This window comes from Pangasianodon hypophthalmus, chromosome 5 (assembly GCF_027358585.1).
Source record: "Pangasianodon hypophthalmus isolate fPanHyp1 chromosome 5, fPanHyp1.pri, whole genome shotgun sequence".
Lineage (NCBI taxonomy): Eukaryota > Metazoa > Chordata > Actinopteri > Siluriformes > Pangasiidae > Pangasianodon > Pangasianodon hypophthalmus.
The window spans coordinates 2,146,007-2,170,339 of record NC_069714.1 but is presented as its reverse complement, the minus strand read 5'-3'; the positions used below and the strand labels follow the sequence as shown (position 1 = coordinate 2,170,339).

The 24,333-nt window shown below is 36.1% G+C and overlaps 3 protein-coding genes across 7 annotated transcripts in view; 2 read left to right on the top strand and 1 right to left on the bottom strand.

The window, feature by feature from the left end:
- cops8 (COP9 signalosome subunit 8) lies at window positions 1–13,250 on the top strand. The gene is made up of 7 exons (XM_026919622.3): window positions 1–219; window positions 1,298–1,368; window positions 1,455–1,503; window positions 2,794–2,926; window positions 10,321–10,428; window positions 11,690–11,752; window positions 12,130–13,250. Exons 1-7 carry the CDS (start codon window positions 148–150, stop codon window positions 12,207–12,209), a joined length of 576 nt encoding a protein of 191 aa, XP_026775423.1. The 5' UTR covers window positions 1–147; the 3' UTR covers window positions 12,210–13,250.
- On the top strand, window positions 7,770–9,359 carry trim63b (tripartite motif containing 63b). Its single transcript, XM_034304738.2, has one exon. It carries the CDS (start codon window positions 7,901–7,903, stop codon window positions 8,930–8,932), a length of 1,032 nt encoding a protein of 343 aa, XP_034160629.1. The 5' UTR covers window positions 7,770–7,900; the 3' UTR covers window positions 8,933–9,359.
- An 8,230-nt stretch (window positions 13,251–21,480) lies between the features above and the next one.
- col6a3 (collagen, type VI, alpha 3) overlaps window positions 21,481–24,333 on the bottom strand; it is a 65,259-nt gene continuing 62,406 nt past the window's right edge. For all 5 annotated transcript variants that reach the window (XM_053233865.1, XM_053233868.1, XM_053233866.1 and 2 more), the window contains one exon: window positions 21,481–22,299. In XM_053233865.1, coding sequence (XP_053089840.1) covers window positions 22,256–22,299 — 44 coding nt within the window. In that variant the 3' untranslated portion in view covers window positions 21,481–22,255. The remainder of the gene's footprint in view (window positions 22,300–24,333) is intronic.

Genomic DNA, 24,333 nt, shown 5'->3' with positions numbered 1-24,333 from the left:
AAGTGGTTTGGTTCAATAGGTGGCGATGTTCGCGGAAAGATTGTGTTTGCAAAACAAAGAAGAAAAAAAAACATCCTTTAGTATTTCGCTTCATCCTTACCGGTTAGCCTAAACCTTACATTGTGTTTTATGTGAAGTTTGTTGAAGATGCCAGTGGCAGTCATGCTTGGGGAACATTACGAGAAGCTTCTGGAGCAGTGTGAAACTCAGGAGCTGGAGGTAAAATTGAGCGGATAGAAGACTGCTGTGTGGTTTCTAGTCACATAGCTTAGCTCTGAGCTTAGTCCAGTTACACAGGTCTGCAGTTAGCCTGTACAAATGAACTACATTTACAGTGTGTGACTTTACTCTCTGTAATTGTAATTGACTGTAATTGTCTTGCAATCCTTGATTTGTTGGGGTTGTAACGATACACCTCAGGAACGATTTGATTCAAGTCACGATACTGGCTTCATTATTCAATTCAGTTCGATTCTCAGAATATTTTGAACAAAAATTTGAATGAAGAAATATTTAAAAAGTACTCGTTTTTTATTTCTGAATCAGAAACACTGCAAAAGAATGGCCATTTCTGTTTATATAAAACTAAATAATCGTTGGTATGAACAAAGGTTTAATGTTGTAAACAAAATGTAGAACAGATTCACCATATCTTAAAAATAAATAAATAAATAAATAAATAAATTCTCCAAAAAAATTTGTTTGAGTAAACAATGTGTCTGACCTGGGGAAAATGATCGACTGAAACATAATGAGCTCCATAACAGTGCTGTTAGAGGTGTCATTTTAACTGGAAATAGAGCTCCAAAGTCAGCTAAAATGTCTGATTTCCATGGAATCTTTCTCAAGCAGAGGCGCAGGGATGGTGAAGCGACTGAAGAGATTTTAACCGTTGTAATGTGGGCATGTGACCGTATAATATATAATGTGTGTCAGTTTTTGTGCAGATGACCTCACAGACTCTCCATGAAAGAATGTGGCTAGCATCCTCTCTATGTATTTTAACTCTATGGGTTGTGCAGACAGGATTTCATTACACTCCTATTTGTGAATTGCAAATTAGCTTCGTTTGACTTTAATTAAAGCTTCAGTATTAAAAGTTACTTGTTGTTTGATTGTTTTATTTGCATTGACACTGATAATTATACAGCATGGTGCTCTGAAGACACCATGCCATGTATTTTTCGTTTAAATTGCCTAAACAATATATAAAAGTAGGTTTAGTTTTTCCCACATCACTGTCCAGAATATTTCCTGAAATGTGATATTGCATAAAATCTGCTACTATCTGTTATAGGCTCCAGGTGGCATTGCAACTCCACAAGTTTATTCCCAGTTACTGGCCCTCTACCTACTGCACAATGATATGTGAGTGCTTGATCATTGTTATTATTGTTATTATTATTATTATTATTATTATTAATAATATTATTATTATTATTACAACTCCACAGGAACAATGCCAGATATCTTTGGAAGCGGATTCCACAAGCAATCAAAACGGTAATACTCAAATAGTTGTCCTGATGAGAGTATCAGCTCCTTGTTAAATTGGTTATAAATGAATTAATGAATAAATCGGGGGTGGGGGGGAATATAAATTAATTAAATGGTGAATGAATTAATGTGAGACCAAAATCATTTATTTATATTAAGTTACATTTTTTATTTCTTCACGTATGCCTGAATTTATTTAGGTATTTCTTTACACATTTATTTATATTATTATTTATTTATTTATACTCTTCGGTATAAGGCAGACTATACCTACAAGCTAGAGGTTACTCATAGCTCAGTGTTTTATATTTACTGTCATATGATTGAGAAGCTTACTGAGTTGTGGCCTGTATTTAAATCTGTAAAAGTGACTGTCCACAATGTCATTCAACTCGATCCACCTATCATCCCCTCAACCATGCTGTGATAAATATCATCCAATAACTTGTATAAAACACATCTATCCTAAAGAAAACATATTGGGAGAAATTCTAACTGGTGTAAAATTGAAAAGAGGTGAAAGATACCGTCTGACAGGACACAACTTATGAACAAACTTATTAGATGTGTTATTGACGTGACAGTTTGTCACTGGCTCTGTTAATTTATGTAGATGTGGATGGGGTAAAACATGTTGGCTTCACTTTTCACTGCAGCTGAGTTTATCCGTATACAACTTTATCATGTTTGTGGTATGCTGTTTTTTTTTTTTTTTTTTTTTTTTTTGTCCCAGATGATAAAATTGTTGATTTGGTGTGTAATTTATTACAGCGCCACATTGATGCAGTGATTAACATTGGAAGTGATAAAGTGAAAAGCCCTTAATTTGATGTGATCACAATTTGTTATAAAATGTCCTGTTATGTTTTGCGTTATTCTTTAAACATGTAATCCATTGTCGCTGACCTCTACATGAACATGACCATATGTTTTAGTCTTTGTATTTAGTGCCATAGAAAACATAACTGTTGTTTATAATTTAAAAAAAATTTAATATGGTGGCATGTACAAACAAACAAAAATGACATTATAGAATATTAGGCAGTTATTGTGTTTCAGAACTGTATTCAGCACATGTCTACTAAGTGGTAGTAGCGTGGTATACCCTTTGATCCATATATGAAATGAAATGAGATAAAAATTTGAATTTCAGAAGCTTGGGCAATATTGTAATAAATCTGAATTGCATTAAAAAAAAAACTAGAAGTCTGAGATGAACAGAATCATTAAAATGATGTACACAAAATGTTATTTAAATAACAAAAGCCTAAAATCTAATGGAATGTATTTGCACAGGCAAACCCAGAACTGGCAGCTATTTGGGCAGTAGGACAGTGTATCTGGCAGCGAGATTTCCCAGGCATCTACAGTGCAATTGCTGCCCATCAGTGGTCTGAACCAATTCTTCCTGTAATGGAGTCTCTCAGAGGTACTTTGTCAAGCTTTGTCATTGTGACAATGTGCATTCGGAGTATGTTGATTATGAGGAATTTGACACTATACACCAAATACTAATAAGCAATACAAATGAACAATCTATAGATGTTTGTGTGATTTGTTTATACCAATCAAAATGCCCTTTTTGTACAGCAGTGTAGTGCCAAATAGTGCCAGCAGAATGCGAAGGACTGTAAAGACAACACAATTTACTTAGAAATGTGACATTAGACAGCTTTACGGTGGACAAACATGTTAACATATTTGTTAATTCTGGTTCCTTATGCTGGTTGGTATGTTGATTAATATAAAATGTACTCCATGGACTAAATGAGAAGCACCACTGAAAAAGTTTCGTTTGTATTGACCTTTATTCTTGTGTTTGGTTTATGATAATGAAAATAGTACTCGGTACGTTTTACCAGCAGCTTCTTTATCTAATTGTGACTACATTTTGTGAGTCAGCAATGAAGGAAAATAGCATAACAGGTCTCAAGACTAAAGCATTAAAATGCTTACATTATAATTCTTTTATTAAAGGAGTTAAGGAACATTTCCTGTGGTTTGCTATGACTTTTAGCTAATGTTCTTCAGTTTATTAGAAAATCCTGCAGTATAAAATAACAATGTCAGAGATATCCAACTTACTGACGTACAGATTTACAGTCAGGTCCATAAGTATTTGGACAGTTACACAATTTTCGTAATTTTGCCTCTGTACACCACCACAGTGGATTTGAAATGAAGCAATCAAGATGTGAATGAAATGTAGACTTTCAGCTTTAATTCAAAGGGTTTAATATAAGCATGCTTTTCACTTCCTGAAGACAAAACTGAAGGCAGAAAAACCCACAAACTTGCAGCAAATGAAGGCGGCTGCAGTAAAGGCCTGGCAAAGCATCTCAGGGGAGGAAACTCAGCATTTGGTGATGTCCATGGGTTCCAGACTTGAGGCAGTCATTGACTGGATTTGCATCCAAATATTAAAAATAAACCTAATATTTATGATCATTAGTTTGTCCAATTACTTTTGAGCCTGTGAAAATGCAATTAATGCAATATGTTTGTTAAACCCCTTGAATTAAAGCTGAAAGTCTACACTTCAATCACATCTTGGTTGCTTCATTTCAAATCCATTGTGGTGGTGTACAGAGGCCAAATTATGAAAATTGTGTCACTGTCCAAATACTTACGGACCTGACTGTATGTTTATATTTGAATCATTCTTTAACTGCCTCAGGTTGAGAATAGATATTATTAGTGATAAGTACCAAGTTCAGTTTCCTAAGGCTACATTTCCTTATATTTCCACACAATTATTATTATTATTATAGTAAACAGTTTCACGACAAACATTTAGAACCAAATCAACAGGTTAATGCGACACTAAGGCAGCATATTTACTGTATTACTTGTTAACCTATCCAAATGTCTGTTGAAAGCGTTCAGTGCCTGGAAAGGATTTCAGTGGTTTCACTGAAGCTACCACATACATTCACATATGTGCATGCAGGGTAATTACCAGGAGGCAGACACCAACAGTCATGATTTGTGCTATGCTATGGTGTGCTGTATAGTATATGTATGCATAGTAATGTACGGTGCTGTAGTATTACTTCATGTTGTGTATACAACTCGGCATTCATATTTTCTTAAGTAACATTTTTGCACATATTTGTTTTTGCATATACATTTGAAGTCAAAATAGGCTAAAGATATTCAGTTTTTCCACACCACACATTTCATATTACCATACGTTTTCAGTGTTAAGTCAGTTAGTTCATCTTTAAATTTCGTAAGAGGTAAATTAAAAAATAATCGCAAAGAGACAGACTTATTTCAGTTATTTACTTTATCAGATTTTCAGTGGGTCAAAACTTGTCAGTATTTCATGGCATTGCCTTTTAATTGCTTAACTTGAAGGGCTGTGACCAGACAGACTTAACCCGTGTCGTGGCTGTAGCTGCTAGTCCCTAGCATTAACATTTAGTCATATCATTATTATTATTATTATTATTATTATTATTATTAATGACCTGTAACTAGGTCAGGAATGCTCACCAAACTGAAGTCAGGGCTGTAAATAAACATAACAAGTTGGTTAACAACAAGGTATCACTTGTAACTAATGATGCATTTGACTATAGGTCATAATTCCTAATTCCCGACTTCCAACCAGGAAAACCCAAATAAAATTGCCCCTCGGAATTCCTACTCAGAAACTTGGGATGGTCTCCTCAACTCACTTCAGCAAGTGTTCAACAAGTGATGTGTAATCAACATGGCAGCACACAGCATCAGCAGTAAACAAAGTAGCACTTCTTATCTTTAAATGACTTATACTATATATAAGTATTTGCTTTAGATCAATCGACATACAGACATATTAGCTTGTTAAAGCTATAACACTGACTATACAGATCATTTTTGAGGAGGAAAATGTATATCACTCATCACAGTTAGCTGGCCAGCTCGAGAAAGCTATTTTGTTGCTCTGCAGTCACACAACATAGGCTGTTCATGTTTGTTTAAAGAACTGCTCAATAGGCTAAAATAAACTCATATTATGAGATACAACACAAATCCTAATACCACTGTCAGTCATCTCAAGTATACATCATACATGTTCTCAACCTTCACAGAAGGTACTTATTGTAGTTCTCTGCCGAACATTGTCACAAAGCAGGTTTACAGAAATCTGTATTTTGAATGAACGAACCAGAGATGAAAGAATCTAGGAAAACTCAACAGGACTCAAACAGACAAGATGAGAAAGAAGCATTGAGAGTTGTACCACATAACAGCCATATATGGCAACGAAATAGCAGTATGAAGCACCCCAGTGGGGTTGAGAGAATGGACGACTCAGGAGACCAGTGTACTAGTGGGCTGTATATTTTTGGGGTATGTTTGGGGGTAAACTCAACAAACTGTTGTGTGTGAAAATCCCAGAAGATCAGCAGTTACTGAAATACTCAAACCAGCCTATCTGGTAACAACATTCATGCCACGATCATAGTCATAGAGATCACACTTTTCCCCCAGTTTGATGTTTGATGTGAATATGCCATATAATTGGCTGATTAGATAACTGCATGAAAGTGCAGTTCCTAATAAAATGGACGTTGAGTATATATTATGTTGTAGTAACGAATTGGCAAATAGTCACGTATGCATAAAGTCATCAACTTCTATGACAATCAGCACTATAATAATAATAATAATAGTTTACGTATGCATAATGGTAATAGTCACATATGCATAAAGTCGTCAACTTCTATGACAATCAGCACTATAATAATAATAATAATAATAGTTTACGTATGCATAATAGTAATAGTCACGTATGCATAAAGTCGTCAACTTCTATGACAATTAGCACTATAATAATAATAATAATAATAGTTTTGTGGTTTATCAAAGCTTATCCAGTTAGCTCAAAAATAACTCTAAATGTGTTCCTTATATTTAATTTCCTGCTTCCTCTTGATGATTTTCAGTGCATTCCTCAGCAATCACAAAGTCTCAAAATAACCATGACTGTTTACTGAAAGATAAGCCTAAGTGTGAGTACAAAGCTTGTATTGTCTTGGGGAATATGGCTGAGTCATGTTACCCGAACTGTCTTGAACGTAGCAGTTTACAACAGCAGAGGGTGTTGTGAATCCAGTTCAAGGCTTTGGGGCATGTGTTTTGCAGCTCCTATATTTGGGATTTGTTTTAATTTGTTGTGCTTGTGCTGAACTTTGGGATTTTTATGTGGATATCTCTTACCCATCAGTGATGACATAAAAGTTCTGAATTCCTGGAGCCATTAAAACCTTTCAGTCCTTCTGCTCTTTACAGAGTTCAGTCCTTCTGCACCTTACAGTTATTTCACAACCAAAAGATTTATATGGAGACCCTTGAACAGCATTATGAAGTGTGTGAGGTTATTTCTCATTTCAAGACTTTCTTCTTGATTCAGTTTCTTGCTTTTGTTATAATGCATGCAGGCTTTCTGAAGTCTAGGTTTCCTGACAAATTAGGTAGACAAACACTTATGCGTTTTAAAGGGGAAGAAAATGTTACACATTTTGGTAGAAGAGCAAAACATTTCTCCGAAACTTATTTCTGAGCTAAGTGAAGGAATCACTTGCACACACTATTCACTTGATCCCCATGTGCGAGCACATGATTCACCCTGGCAAGAAGTTAAAAATAGTCCTTTGCTCATGTAGCAGTGTGCTCCCTATGTATATCTAGACATTAAAATGTTTGTTTGTTCATGAACCATTTGGACATTGGTCAGTTTGACATTAGTGTAATGTGAGGTTGAGGACGTGCCATTGTATATACTGTTTTGCAGTATATTTTAAAATGATAATTTATACCATTCAGGGAAATTTGATAGATGGTCATAATTCATACTTTTTTCCCTTTATAGTAAAGATCTAGTTAATGCATTAAATATCTAGTCAAAACATCTTCCATTGCATTCAAAATGAATAGCTTTTGTTCAAAATGAATAGCTTTTGTTCGGCATTTAATGATTTTTTTTTTTTAAATGTAAATTTTAGTAAACAGTTAAAAGGTCATGTGTAACGGCTAATATAATAACTATATGACAGACTTGGGTCCATGGCTCAACAAATTGGCCTTGTTTATCACTGCTCAAGTATTTAATCATAGGGAATTTGTCACTGGAAAGGCCAAAGAGTTGTGTCCTGGCCTCTTAGAGACATGTGACATATGGAGGCTGATGGGAGGTTGGGGGTGTTGCTTCTCCAAAAAGAGACTTAAAAACAAGCTGTGTGCCCTGATTGGTTGGTGGAATTGAGTGTCACCAGCAACAAGAGGATGGTATAAAAGCTTTGGCCGCTGTGCTTCCGCAGGACTGACAGCTGATGGGACATGCTTGTGCTGGCTGTGTTGCCATAATTACGACAGACATTGCAGCCTGCATTAGACACCAGCAGTAGTTAAAATGGAAATCCAGAGGACTGGCTCCCTGATGGGGGCACCTGGCTCCATGGAGAGTCTGGAAAAACAACTTAGTTGTCCAATCTGTCTTGATCTGTTCACCAAGCCTGTAGTGATCCTTCCCTGTCAACATAACTTGTGCCGTGGATGTGCTAGTGACCTTTACGACTCTCGAAACCCTTACAGATTTTCAGGCGGGGTGTTCAGGTGTCCAACATGTCGTTTTGAGGTGGTTCTTGATCGTCATGGTGTACATGGACTTCAAAGGAATCTTCTAGTAGAGAACATTATTGACCTTTACAAACAGCAGCAAGAAGGTGGTGGAACCACAGCAGTGCCTGTAAAACCTAAAGTCTCCACTGAACCACTGTGTGAGGAGCACAAGGATGAAAAGATCAACATCTACTGTGTGACCCACCAGGTTCCCACTTGCTCGATGTGTAAAGTGTTTGGAGAGCACAAGGACTGTGAAGTTTCCCCCCTTGCTAGCGTTTACCAGGCCCAAAAGGGAGAGATGAGCAACGCCATCGATGCTCTGGTTGCAGGCAATGCAAGGCTGCAGGCCCTGTTAAACCAGATGGAGGAAGCTTGCAAAGCTGTTCAGGAAAATGCCCAACATGCTAAGCAAAGGCTAGGAGAGCGATTTGATGGTCTATATGTAGCTCTAGAGGAACGAAAGAATGCCCTCTTGGAGCGTATTAGCAAAGAGCAGGATGAGAAGGTAGCAGCCTTACGAAAGCTAGCTAGACGTTATGGAGACCGCCTACAAGCAGGCACAGAACTCACTGATACAGCAGTTCAGGCCCTTGAACAAAGCAGTGCTGCAGAGTTCCTGCAGTCCTCCAAGGGTCTCATTGCACAGACAAAGGATGCAGCCAAGAGTTCCCTGGCTGAGGAAAGACCTGAACCTGGATTTGAAAGGATGGACCATTTTACTCTTTTCACAGACCATATTGAGACATTGTTGTCCAAGATAGACTTTGGAGCAGACGAGGATGAAGAATATGAAGATGCAGAGGAAGAAGAAGAGGAGTGAACTGGACACGTCCTGGTTGGAGAGTTAGTGTCCATGAAGGAGAAGTGAAGGACAATGTCAAAAATGTTGCTAAATAATATATGTTAACAGATTGTAAATAGTTTTACAGGGTATGCTGCTAAGCCATTTGAACACTACAGACTACTGAAAACTACAAAGCAACGTTGTGAGAGAAAACTGATTTAGTGCCATTTTATACTTTTATAATGATAGTTTATATATTTGTCTGTCTGTGAATCATGCTGATAGTATACTGAAATGAATGGAAAACATGATCATACTATTCATTTACGTGGATATGAAATGAAACAGAACATAATGTAAAATAAGATTGTATAAGTGTATAAGATTGTATAAGTCAATTTTTGTGATTACTGTGGTTATTTTGCTGCATTACAATGAAATCTTTAATAAAGCATTAAATTGAGATCTAGATGCATTTTTAAGAAGTGTATAGATAAAGAAAACAAGTTAGCAATGTTCTTTTCTGTCTTCAAATTCAGGTTTGTTTTTGAGCTTTCTTTGCTTATGAAAGACAGCTTGGCCTATTTTTAGGAGGCTTTGGAATAGTTTGTCAGTGTAGGACAGATGAACTGAGCTTCTATTTCTGCCCTCTGATTCTTCACCAACTCATACTGCAAGTTAAAGAGGGATATTAAGCAACCAGATTCTTTGAGTCATGTTTTGCTAACACTGTGTTACTTAAGCTGAAATAATCAGCAGGCAGCAGGTTTTAAAAAATCATCACTGAACTGACCTGAGACACAAAGCAAGACAAAAGTTCAGTGTTTTCTCTTGTTGTATAGATCCAAATAGCTGCAACAAGCAAAGCAAACTTAGCATATGTGTTACATATAGATTGTACATGTGCCATTATTTATTATTTATTTTTTTAATTAATCCATTTTGTGAATTGAAGCAACCACATTTGCTGTGATGATAATAAAGTTCGAGGTTAGGCCCAGGAAGACTAGGGTGGGGTCTTGGAGGGAGAGAGAGAAGAAAAATGAGTAGAGTGACAGTTACCTAACATAAACCAACAAGGAGAAAGAGAAACCTGATAAAGTAAAGTACCTGGTAAAGTGAAGTACCCATTAAAGCGTCTCGCTCAGTCATAATTGCTTCATTGAAAGATTGAAATGTAGTGCCTATTTTTTTTTTTTTTGTATCTTTCGTGTTTTACTAAATGTTTTAAATGAACACTGAGTAACAGTGCTATTTAATTCCTGAATATTTAAAATAAAAGTAGACTCACACTGGGCAGAAATTTTTGAAAAGAACTTTATTGGTTAATGAATATGGTTCAGAATATTTACAAACAGATTCATACCTTGTACTTCATGTTTGATCATTAAAGTCATCTGGTTTTGCGTTTTATCCCCAACTAGAGTCTACCCGCAGGAGGGCATATGGCCTTGTAGCCCAAGCATACACCTCAATCAGTGCAGAGGACTTTGCCTCCTTTGTGGGATATTCTGTGGAAGAAGCTGTAAAGGGTAAGATACAATTTAAAATCAAAAAGCACATTCATTTAGATGCTCAGTATATAAGTGTTTCATTAGCTACTTACAGAGTATATAAAATTGTTAAATGATGAACTATATAATGTTTAAACATCTTTATGAAATAAGACATTTACAAGCCACAACTGGACTATACTAATTGTACTTGACTATATATGACTAAATATATACATATCTGACCTAATTTGTATTCAAAGTGAACAAATTACTCATTTGAAGAAGAAGAAAAAAAGAAAAAGAAAAGAGATTAGCAGATTTAGACTTATGTTTCAATGAGCTCCAACCCACACTCATCCTTATAACAATCCCATTTATTTTATTAACCCCACAATAATGTTCCATCATCCCATGTACTGTGTGTTCTTGCTTGAGACATTGTGGGACAATGTGTTTTGGCTCTTGCATGATCTTGGTCACAAATTACAAATAAATCCCAAAAAGTGGTCTTGTGACTGGTGACTGTTGGCGGAACCCATGAAATCTGAGACAGTAACGGCAGAACATTGGATACAGAATTCAGAAAATATTCAGACTCCTTCTATTCTTCCTCATTTTGTTATTGCCTTATTCTAAAACAGGCATCTTTTTTTTTATTATTAGTCAGAAAAAACACATAGAATGAAAAAGCATAAACAGGTTTTCACAAAGTTCTATAAAGGCATTTTTTTTAAAAAGATCTTTCTAGCAGCTATAGATACAAGAAAACAGTAGATGCCTCATTAGCTGCTTCGATGTACATCAACATGTCTGCCATATGGGGAGGGGCCAGATATCAGTGCCTGAGAGATGCGGGTCTGCACTGATCAAATTAGCTGCAATTTGTTTTACAACAACATATTCATCATAAATCGATCCCATAACATAAAGTCAGCTAAAGCAAACATGCATGTTACAGCATCCTAAACATACCACACAAACTAAGACAACAAAACCCAGACCAAAAGTAGACAAACTAATCTTGCTGAACTTCATATGCTTTAATGTTAATTTTAGCTCAAAACGTTAGTTAAGAACTGACTCTGAATTAAAGGTAAACAGTAATAAACTACAAGCTCATCAGTTCCTCACTTCCTGTTCTTTCTCTCTCTCTCTCTCTCTCTCTCTCTCACTCGCTCGCTCTACTTTCAGTTCGCTGTTGTGTTATGGTGTGACATATTCTTTCCCAACTTGCCATAACAGAAGAGGTGAGATTTTCATGTAAGAAACCAATCCAGTCTTTGTGCTCTTTCTACAGGTGTGATCAGTCACGGATGGCAGGCAGATCCCAATGCCCGGATGGTATTACCACAGAAACCAGGTGGGGGCACTCTTTCATTTTGTTTAAAGAAAACTTTCCATTTTGCCCCTTGTGTAGGTCTGAGTCATCCATCTGTAATGTACCAGTTATACTCCCCTCTCATGTAGAAAAACAAACTGTCTGTTCTCTATGGTAACCACCTAAAGTTTTGCTCACACACTTCACCCCCTTATTCTCTGGCCTCTGGTTTAGTTTTATTTGTCTTTGCTGTTTTCTGCACATTTTAACACAGTTAATTTTACACATAGTTCAGCTATGTGTGTTGAGTCACATTATGTCCACAGGTTCCTTTGCAGTAAAAGTTGTTAGAGAATGAGGAGGTTTTAGAAAATTTATATTCTCATGTCAGGCTTATGCTCCCTGTTCTTTCTCTCCAGATCCACCCCCTGTCTCTTTGGTTCCAAACGAGCAGCAGCTGGCCAGACTCACTGACTACGTGGCTTTCCTTGAGAACTGATCCCCCTACCCTTAACACCCCCCCTCCCCACACACACACACACACCCCACTCCCACCCCTTTTCCATCTTCTCAGCTAAACTGTGTGATTTCAAAGGTCTTAAGTATGTTCTTCCTGTTTTTGACTGAGTGACATGCAGGACTCTCCCAGATGCTGATCTTACACTATGCATGTGTTTCTTAAAGTTGGATTTGATTTTGCAGTTGTTCAATGTACAGTATTTAGCCTGTGCTCTTTTCATTTGCCAGCATAAATAAGAAATTAGTATTTAGCATAAAGACTCAGTTTAAGTATTCCTTAAAATTTACATGGAAAATTCATGCACGTCAAAAATGAATCACTAGACAGTTCATGATGGTCTCCATGTATTATAATGACTAATTTTTCCTTAAATCCCATGCTATGTTGTCCACAGGGAGCATAAAAGACTGTTGTGCATATTTTTACTTAATGCTAAAAGTGCATTATAAAGGCGTAATGAGAGTGCACAAGTGAGAAGACAAACCATGCGTGTGTCATATGTCATACATATGAGGTGTACATGCAACCATGGAATATTAACCCCAAAGCTTACGACTGACTAGGAATAAATAGAATACAACTATGTTCAGTGCTGCATGTATTGAAATAAAGTTTAATGTTTAATGCAATTGGCCAGCATTCACAGAACACTTGAAGACCTTATCTAAACTTTTTCCTTCAAACTTCTTGAGGAAGTTTCTCTCTTTTACATGTTACGTGTCTGTGATTGCCATGTTTTAAGCACATAAAATGAACCAAGAAGTCTGTGTGCATGTAGTAAAATTTGTCATTCTACAGTCAGTATACATCAGGCTGTTGGTTTTTATCATGTGTATTTCTTCTCCGAAGGGGGCTGGGGGTGGCTTGGACATAACAAAAACATCTGCCGTTGGCAGGAAAAGATGGCTTTTACCAAGCAAAATCTAGATCTGTTTTCATGTGATAGCAAAGGCATTTACTTTGCTGGAGTTTTATGTGCAGGTTCAAAAGAAGCAAATAATAAAAGAAAAAATAAATGAATGTTTCACATGTCATCTGTTTTTAATGATGAATCTTCATTTACATCAATAATGTAAAATTCACATTAGAAACATTAGAACAGTTGAACTACTGTTTTTTCTCCTGCACACCTGGAACATGTACACTGTCATCCACACATGCCTGAACTGTAGTTCATCATGCTGCTAAAGTAAACTCAAAGACAACACTCCAGTGTTTGTAACCTTAGAAACACTTTTAACAGTAAAAGAGATTAAGCTAGATCACAACTTCAGTATGTCACTAAACGTCTTGATGGATTAGTGGGTTTCACTGTTGAGTCAATGTCAATGAAATGTTAATTTACTATACTGCAAATCTTACAATGATCAAAGAGAACCGCCAACAAAGACTTTGAACTCCAAAGATGTCAGGGGGTCATAGACAGCTGAAGCATCTGGTATACATATGTATGCAAAAGATGCTCTGCCAAAGTCCGCAGGATATTACGGAAAAGTGCCGTTTGTCAAACACGGTCAAGTATAGCATTGTTTATTGTAGACAAAGGTATACGCGTCACTCTGTAATGTTATCCTTTGCAAGATGTCCATTGTTATTACATAGTCTAAAATTGGTTATAATTGTTGTTCAGTTGTTAAAATCATTGAAATTTAACATTGATGTTTTTTTTCATGATTGATAATAATTTTTGTTATAAAGTTAACACTGTATTCATGCACATGAAGCGAACTGACATCATCTAGGGACACTGCTGCTCATTTCTTGTTCACACAGCATGTGAAAGGTGGGATCAAATGCAACAAAAACAATAATCTCCGTAATAAATGTACCAGCATAAATAATGATAAATAATGATACATTCTATATACTTTAAATTGACTAGTATTGGTTCCCAATAATAACTCCCATGCCAGAAAAAAATGTTCCAAAGCACGTTATGCCAATATATAAGACACACCAATGTCCCAAGAAAGTCATAACTAGCAGGCTTTTCATTTTCACAGAAGCACATATTACATTATGTAATCCTACTATTATCCTACAAACCAGTAGTACTGAACCCAGCATTTTAAGAAAAAGGACATTTTAATTGTAATTGATATTGTTTTGCGACAGTATTTTTTACTAAGCAAAGTTTTGAAGAGCTTAATAGTTTACTAATGTTTGTCACATCATACAAAATGCTGCAGTCAAAGTGCTGATGCTGCACTTTGCTTGTATATACAGGAAATCATTAAAATCCGCTTTCAGAATCGATGAGTAAACTCTTCCTTTACTGCCTCATAAGGGAAAATGTTTCCATGTGGAAAGATGAATCACAGGCAGAAGTTGGAACTGGGTAATGAGGATGAACAGTGTTTGAATGAGTTTGTCATTGCAAATTGTTCTATTTTCTTGTCCTAATTGTCATGCTCTCCTAATATATTAATTCATTTTCTTTAACTCCCATAGTTTATATGGTATAATAGTATAAATCTATATCTGTTTGACTTTACATATGTGCAATCACCTCCTGATGACTACAGCTGTGTTGCTTGATTTTATTCAGTATGTAAGCTACTCTCTGCACTAGGCCTATGCCATGGAAATGTTTGCCATTGAAATTCCCTGGAAACAACAAATGGTGCCCTACATGCTTTGGGTCACCTCTGTCTGAAAGTAAACAAATGAAGCAATCAGATAAACAGTAGTGAAGACACCTGCCTTATATGGAGAGTTATCCTGACCTTACATCCTTCATAATGAACATAATAATGAACATAGTCAATACATATTTAGGCTAAACCATAATCCATTTCATTTCTGTGTATTTATTATTTGTATATATTATTACTTTCTTATAATAATATTATTTTATACATTGTAACTAAAAAAATAGCAAGTGTCTTTGGACAAAATGTGGGAGTAATACAGTGGGTAGTATTGGTGACTCACTGCTCCAGGGTCCTTGGTTTGAGATAAGTTTCTCCTTGTGTCTGCATGGGTTTCCTTGACGGATCCAAAAGAAAATAGTGTAACTGGATATAAGTATAAATATTCAGACTGTAAATCTAGGTGTCTAGTTCTGATCCAGGCCATACACACGTATAATGATAAATATCCCTATTATATAAATATAATTATATAAATATCCTATCCCTTTGTTGTTCGGTACGATGCAGGATGGGATGCTTCCTTTTAATGTATAGCCTTTTTTTAAAATTACAATATTAAATATAGCTGCAAGCAACGATGACGCCACCCAGTGGGTGTATGAAAACAACGAGTAACTTGTTTTGTGCTGATCTGTTAGGTTAAGCCCAGGTCTAAGGCTTTGCAACAGCTTCCATGTCCAAATATACAGCTCATATCTGGTGATATAATGCATGAAGAAGATAAGAGATATATCTCGTTATCCTTATTTGCCATTAATTAATTGTAGTGAAGTAATGTGTAATGGGAACATGCATTTAAGGGGGTGCAACATAGCTCTGTTTATGTGCCTTTCCTCTGGTTTGTGAATTGATTTGATTTGAATTAGAGTGTAACAGCTATGCAAAGATTAAGTGTAATTATAGTTATATAGTAGATGTCTTTTCAAAAAATCCACATTAAATCCAAAATGACCTGCTTCCTGTTGGGCGGAGCTAATGACTTTCATTTTGAAAGTTGTCCAGCTTGATGAGAGCAATATACATACAGAGTTTGGTGACTGTAGGTAAAACTGACCCCACCACTTTAGTCACAAGGGGGCACTTCAGAGCCTAACGGCCTACAACTCTGACGTGTGTGCTGACTTTCATAAAATTTTAAGCATACTAAGAGCCTCAAAAACACCCGAAAAGAGTAATAAGTTTGACATGTTAAAACCACAGCAAAACTATTGAAGATATCAAGAATCATTTCGCACTTTTACATCAGCCATGTCTCGACATTACTCTGACCGAGTTTGAAGCAGTTCGGGTAAATATAAGAAGACTATTTAAAAGCTTGTTTTAAGTCACACAGTTCCTGCTGCCAGTTGGTGGCGCTATGACCGTGACTCACAATAGTCACATCCATGTGCTCAGCCCCTGTGACCAAACATACTGCCCAAGTTTGATCTAAATCACTCAATGCATGCAGAAGATATGAGACACTTCCTGTTTGTTTTTTTTTGCCATAAATTTATTGCCTTGCCATGTCGAAACTGCTCGAAGTATCAAAAATCCCTTTGCAATTTAGCATCATCAATGTCTTGGTGTAATGTTGACCATGTTTGGTGACAATCGCATGAACCCCCTAGGAAGAGTATTTAAAAGTTCAGAGCCTGCAATTTTCAAAAAAAATCCACGTTAAATCCAATATGACCTACTTCCTGTTGGGCGGAGCTAATGACTGTCATTTTGAAAGTTGTCTGGCTTGATGAGAACAATATATGTACTGAGTTTGGTGACTGTAGGTGAAATTGACCCAACCACTTTAGTCAAAAGGGGGCGCTCCAGAGCCCCCTTCCACGCCCATGTCTTAGATTTTGCTTACGCCTAACGGTCACCAGCTCTGATGTGTGTGCAGACTGTCATGAAATTTTAAGCATGCTAAGAGCCTCAAAAACACCCAGAAAGAATATTAATGTTTGATGCATTACCATGGCATTACCATTGATATTTAAGATATCAAAAATCATTTCGCAATTTTACATCAGCTGTGTATTGACATTATTCTGACCAAGTTTGAGGCGATTCGGATAAATAAATAAATAAATAAATAAAGGGATTATTTAAAAAATGGGCAACTTAATGTTGGGCGGAGCTAATGATGGTCAGTGTGTAAGTTGTTCGGGTCAATGAGAACAACATGTCTACTGAGTTTGGCACATACACTTACAAGTATGGACGATATATGCACCAAGTTTATGTACTGTGTAAAAGGGGGCACTGCGCACTTTCAGTGCTTGGACCCTAAATACTAAAATATTATTTACACCGATCAGCCATAACATTAAAACCACTGACAGGTGAGGTGAATAACATTGATTATTTCATCACAGTGGCACCTGTCAAGTGGTGGGATACATTAGGCAGCAAGTGAACAGTCAGTTCTCGAAGTTTATGTGTTGGAAAAAAGGGCAAGCTTAAGGATCTGAGTGACTTTGACGAGGGCCAAATTGTAATGGCTAGATGACTGGGTCAGAGCATCTCGAAAACGGCAGGTCTTGTGGGGTGTTCCCGGTATGCAGTGGTCAGTACCTACCAAAAGTGGTCAAAGGAAGGACAACCAGTGAACCGGCAACAGGGTCATGGGCATCTAAGGCTCTTTGATGTGTGTGGGGAGTACACGTGCCACTTTCCTAAACATTGTTTCAGACCAAGTACACTCCTTCATGGTAACGGTATTCCCTAATGGCAGTGGCCTCTTTCAGCAGGATAATGCGCTCTGTCACACTGCAAAAATTGTTCAGGAATGGTTTGAGGAACATGACAAAGAGTTCAAGGTGCCGACTTGGCCTCCAAATACCCCAGATCTCAATCAAATCGAGCATCTGTGGGACGTGCTGGACAAACAAGTCCAATCCATGGAGGCCCCACCTCACAACTTACAGGACTTAAAAGAACTGCTGCTAATGTCTTGGTGCCAGATACCACAGCACATCTACAGAGGTCATGTGGAGTCCACGCCTTGACTGGTCAGAGCTGTTTTGGCGGCACAAGGAGGACCTACACACACTATTAGGCATGTGGTTTTAATATTATGGCTGATGGGTGTATATGTAGACACACCTGAGTACTGCAGAACACCAAACTGACAAGAGTTCTGCTTTTCTTGATGATTAACTAATCTTGTGCATTTCATTAGTAACACCTGGCTAATTACTGTCTAAATGATTGTGGAAATAGGATGGGTTTACTTATTTTTTCCCACCTGGTTTCTGAATGTTGGTTTACATTTTGGAAAATAAATGACTATTGAAATCTGTTGTGTTTTTTGTTGTCACCTGAGGTTATTTGTTTCTTTATAGAAGCTGGAAGTTGCTTCGGTTTCTGCAGGTAAAATCCCAGCCAGTCTCAATGATGTTTTCATCTGAGAAGTGGTATTTTACTTAAGGATATTTTACTTACAAATATGCTCTATATTATTTAACTATACAGTATATGCAGGTCCTGTACATGGGCTTCATGTGACTACGAATTTTTTGGTTGCTTGAAAGAAGAGGCACATAAGCCACACACCAAATGAGAAAAGAAGTCTGGATGTAAGCAGTGGTAACATATGTGGATCATTACTCTGTTTATATGGATTCACAATGTCACTAAGACTAATTTTATCCATAAGCTGTGTGCATCCACTCCTTTGACTAGCTTTTAAGCATGGTTAACATTAAGTTCTTAAAACCAAAATAAGACCACAATATCTTTAAAGCTCTAACATTGTGAGTGACGTGTTTGTAGCATTTGAACAAAGAACAAACCCTACCAAAATAGCAGAATGTTCCCATAACATAGCATGTGACTGATTCCCAAGCCTAATGGTTACTGAGCAACAGTAACCCACAGCTTAACAAAAAGACACACATTGGACATGGCAGACTACACTAACATCAGATGGTGTTTTTTTTTAACTTTTTTTTTTTAACTGCGTAATCATGTGCATTCACTCAAAAGGCTGGATTCTGCATTCTCTTGTGTAGTGTGTTTTGGTTAGTTTATTTTGTTGTCTTCACAATCTGCATAGTTTAACTATGAGATTATAGCTAATTAGATTTTATAGCTAATTAGTTTTGTCTAGTTTTGGAGGATGAATAATGGCTACACATGTTGTGACTTCCTGCACAAAAACAAGAGATATCTCCTTAAAATGTTGAAGATTTAAGTGTAAATTTATTAAGCTATGAATAATCTATTTCTGTTTTTAATGTAGCATTTTATATGCTCTTTTACAGCCTTTAATGAATGAATTCAGGCAAAAGAACAACCTGTTATATAAGCTAAGCTTTTGTCTTTCTCCGTTATAAGCACAAATACATGAATATCCCATAAGATGTACAGATGTTCTAGATTAAATTTAGTTTGCATATAATGTTATAACCCTAAATAGCTGACTAAATATATAGTGTAGAGTGAGAAATGTTAGGAATAAATGTAGATGGCAAAACTATTATAGCCATGTGTAATGTCTGTAGTATGTAGAAGGTAGTAGAACTATTCAATTTAAAATCTAAAGTAGTGTAAAATGTCAGAGATCAAAAGTAGATTTCTCCTCTGTCTGGAGACCGTAAATAAATAAAGTACTTAAGGCTTTATGGGATCTGTGAAAAGCCAAAATGCCTGTGCAATGAGTCATGATTCAGAGGAAGTACGGGTGAACAGATGCGCTGCAGAAAGAAGACCAATTTCTGATTATAATGGTGAAAGCCGGAGAAAAATAGTCTTATGTAATAGCATTTGCCTTGAGATTTCTTATTTTTTTGGATGTCAAATAAATTCTAGCGGGAAAGCTCTTTTCCATGAACAATGCATTTGTACCTCTCTTTTTCATAGCTAGCTGTGACTGGCTCAGGATAATGATATATAGCAAAGGCTAAATATAGAATTCTACAGAGGATAAATGGAAAAAAACAATATTTGATTTCCTTTTTAAGGAAATTCAATTCCTTATTAACAGCATTCTTTATCAACAGCATCTGTGTAAAAGCCTAATCATATAGTCAGAACTCATACCTAAACATTTGTTTAGGTATATACCATAGTCAAAGCACAAGTGCCACAGCTTCAGAAGTACCCATAAGCCTTTTTCAAGCTCAAGCCATTAAAAGTCTTTTGACTAACATTTTCATTGCTTACCAAGAGATATGCTCATTCCGTCTAATTTCATAGGAAACTTTTCCTTAACTATACCTATTTAAACTAAGATCTAAATCTTGTGTTCTACTTTATTTGTTTTTCTGTTTTTATATTTTTATATTATTCTTTTTTTGTGGGTGGCAGGGTGGTGCAGCAGATAGTGTTGAAGCCTCACAGTTCCAGTGTTCCTGGTTCGACACTGACTTAACATTAGTGTGTAGGTTGTGTGTATTCTCTGGTTTACTCCCACTGTCTAAAAACATGCAGGTAGGTGGACTGGATATGCTACATTGCCCTTGTGTGTGTATGGTGCTGCTCCTCTGAATCAAGAGGTGCCATTGGGATTGTTGTTTGTTCCTGCTAGAGTTGTATCAGGCATGTCCCACTGGAAGGAGACCCCAGGGCAGACCCAGGACCTGCTGGAGAGATTATATTTCACAGTTGGCTTGGGACGACAGGGAGTGTGGGAAAACAGTAGGCTAGATAAGAGTATTTTGTAAGAAATCTATGAGTAATTTAGCTTCAGATTGTAGCCCCCCCCCCGTGTATTATGTCTAGCACACAGCTTATGCATGAGACAGGCTGAAAAGAAGGGAAGGATTTAGTAGTAAATGGATTTGTGTATCATCTGATTAAAATGGATGGTACTGGTGGGAATGACTATAGGTAATGGTAAATGATAAAGAGCAGTGGTCCAAGAAAGGACCATAGGAGACCATAAAGAAAAGGGGCCATGTGAGATTTAATTTTGACACCAAATTGTTGAAAGGTGTCATCTAAACCAGGCTAGTACACTTTTGGAGATCACTAAATGAGACTTTGTAGGTAAGGGAGGAGGACTTGCTATACTAAAGAACTGAAACTGACATTTTCCAAAAACTCAGTTGGATGATTTTATTATGTGTGGACAACCATGTGGCCATATGAAGAAAAAAGAAAATCTAGGTTGTGGGCTTGGTTTGACTCAGCAAATCGCTCCTCCTCAAACCACAACCTGACCAAGTTTGGTTAACATTTTTTTTTAACCATGCAAATCATCCAGTCATGAAAAAAAAATGCTAGAAGAGAGAATAATCAGTGGGAAACACACTATACAATATATGTTAAATAATGTCATTTGACATATGTTTTTCCATATTATTTTATTCTCCTTGCAAGCTCCATCTGGCTCTCATCCATCCGTTTTTTTTTTTTGTTTTTTTTTTTTTGCTAAGTTCCAGAGCCATCAAGTGTTAACCATAAAAGGACATTCCATTTAAAATGAGTCACTACTTTAACAGCCTAGCTCAACACAAGCTGTGGAACAGATTTGTTCCACAGTTCTTAAACAGACCAGCAAATACACAGTAATGGCAAAATGCACTCTCATCCTGTCTGAGGTAAGCTGTGTCACAGATTCCTTGGACCCTGCCATCAGCACTTCATAGTCAGAAAAACAAGCTAGGCCAAAGTATAATATAAAGACTAATTTATTAATGTCTTCTGATTTCTTTGAGAAACACAAAGGTGAAAAAAACCTGGACCTTACACACACACACACACACACACACACACCAAAAATAAGTCTTGCCTGACAAGCACACTGAATCATTTTTACTTCTGTTTTGCACACCTGTTCCAGTATTTAAAAAGTATTTAATAGTGGTGACCTTATAAAATAGATGTGTTTATCTAATTATGATTTAGTTTCTGACACTGCCAAATTCAGTTGAATGCATGAATCATAATATTCAGAGTGACATTTTAATGAGAACATTTTGATCTTTTATGAATCTGTTGTTCCAACATCTACTCAGAGAACGCAAAAGAAGGCTTTGTGCAAACAAGCAGTGAAAGCATAATGAGGGCACTTGAGAGTGCCTTTGTGAGTTAAAACATACATTAATGACTAAAAACTAGGCAAAAAAATGCTTTCTTCTTTCTTCAAGCAGTTCATACATGTGAAAGAAAAAACAGCAATAACAAAATATCCTGGAATTTAACTATTTAGACATTGTACTGTATTTGGGGAAAAATGGACAACAAACAAACAAACAAAAATTGTAGCACCAGTACAAAAATATCATGCAATGATCTGTTTGGCTTTTTTTTTTTTTTTCTTAAAAAAAAAAAAGAAAAGAAAAAAAAAATGACTATGTTAAAGGTTTCCTCTGGCAGAATCCAGTGCAGGCAACTTGGTTTTCATAATTTTTCCTCAGAGGTGAACCTTGAATCATCAGTGTCCCTTTATGTTCTCACTGCAGCAATGACAGGTGCCTGCTTAACAGCGACTGTTGAAGAAAAAAAAAAAAAGTTTGCTCATGTAACATATTGTATACAAATATAAGTGCATACCAAATTAAATTCTTGCATTTGGTTCGTACAGAGAACTTTAAAACTGTGGAAATAATGACAACTAAACCTTTAGACACCTTCGACCTCATGAGTGTTTTACATACATTACATTAATTATATGTAAAATTATACAATGTGAAGTGGTCTCCTCATATGTACCCCTCTTCTTGTAGTTCTCAGTTGAGTGTAAATAAACATCATTCCCATTTATGTTCTTTAATTATGACGCTTTAATTATGTACATTGTGTAATTATGTAATATATGTACATTGACACTATATGTACATTGAACCATTGCATTTAACAAAGAAATTTAACACATTAAACAGTCCTTATTGGATATTTAATAGGAGTCACTTTATTATTTGTTTAAAAAATAGATTTAATTCAAAAAAAGCTTTAGAAGATTTAATTACTCACTTTTTAAAATACAAAATAGCTTATTCTGTGCACAGTCCTCTCTATATGAGATTAAATGGAGTTCTTAGCTCTTGGGGTTTTTGACAGCTGTATAGTTGACCTTTTTCACCAGTTTACATTTACATTTAATTAGTTCCCTTGAGATTAAAGGCAATTAAATACAATTTTTTTGGATGTTAGTCTAATTGCCTGAGTGGGAAAAAAATCCACTCAATGTAATTCTTTTATTTTATATATATTTGTCAACTCATTTAAGGACAAAGAAAAAAAATGTTCCGCACAAAGATTTATAGATTTATTTCTCTACTAATACAAAATACATTTTATCTATACTTATATGCACTAATTGTGTAATTGACCTATCCCAAGTTGTGTCTATTTTCAAATCATGTAGTTCACACCTCCAAGGTTTCCAGATTCTTCTTGAGTAGAAACATCTGAGACTGAGTTTTTCAATAGAATCTACACCACTTCATCTAAATGCAAGCATTTACCTTTAATCCCAGAAAAAAAGAAATCAGGTATAGGAAATGGGGACTGAAGAAGAAAATGTAGCTTTTCTGTCAAATTAATTAATACAATGCAACATGAAAGCAAGAGATAATTTAAAAGTAAAAAAAAAGGATTGATTATATATCTAATAGGGGTACTAGTTGTAATTATCACATAATTCAATACAAATCTGGTTTAATTTAGTGATATAATTTTGACCATCATTATTTGTTATGATCAAGCTCATCCTACTATTTCTAATATATTTAAGATAATTCATAACTTTATCCATTATAAATAGAAAAGTCCTCCAGCTAAACAATATCTCAGATACTATCTCCCCAATATCCTCTGCTTGAGAAGGGAAAAAAAACTTTCATGGGTTTTAAAGGGTACTATTAATGAACTGATAGTGTCATGTTTAACATTGGCCTCAAATAGCATTTCAGAGTTGTTGTTTTTTTTTTAATATTTGCAGCCCAAAATATAAATTTCAGCATGGCATATGTGACACAGTGGAGCTGGACCACTCCTCCCTCAAGCTGATAGCACTCAAGAAAAATTGAGACAAACTTCACTATGTGATGTCTGCATACTAATGTGCACCATTTACATTTAATTAGAACCCTTATTAAGTGTATCCATGTTTTCCATGGACATATATTGAATTTGCAGTTCCCAATTTGCAATGGTTCAAAATTTATCCAATACCCTGACTCCAAATAATAATAATAATAGTAATCAGCTTTAAAATGGGTGCAGTAAACAAACTGTTTCTCTTGCCAGTCCAAATATATGTGACTTGCCATTGTCTATAAAATTGTGAAATGATAAATCTCCATTGTTGCACAGTATTTTTCACAGAAAACGTGTGCATGTGCAAATGTCCTGCCAACCTGGAAACACTCACACAGCCTTCCTAACTGACTCATTTTGTCCAACTTGCATCACATCCAGGGTAAACAGAAAAATGTGCTGCTGTGTAGCATTAATTACACTATACAAGGCTCTGTGTTTGCTACACAAGAGTGGAAATTTATGTTCAGTGACCAAATTGC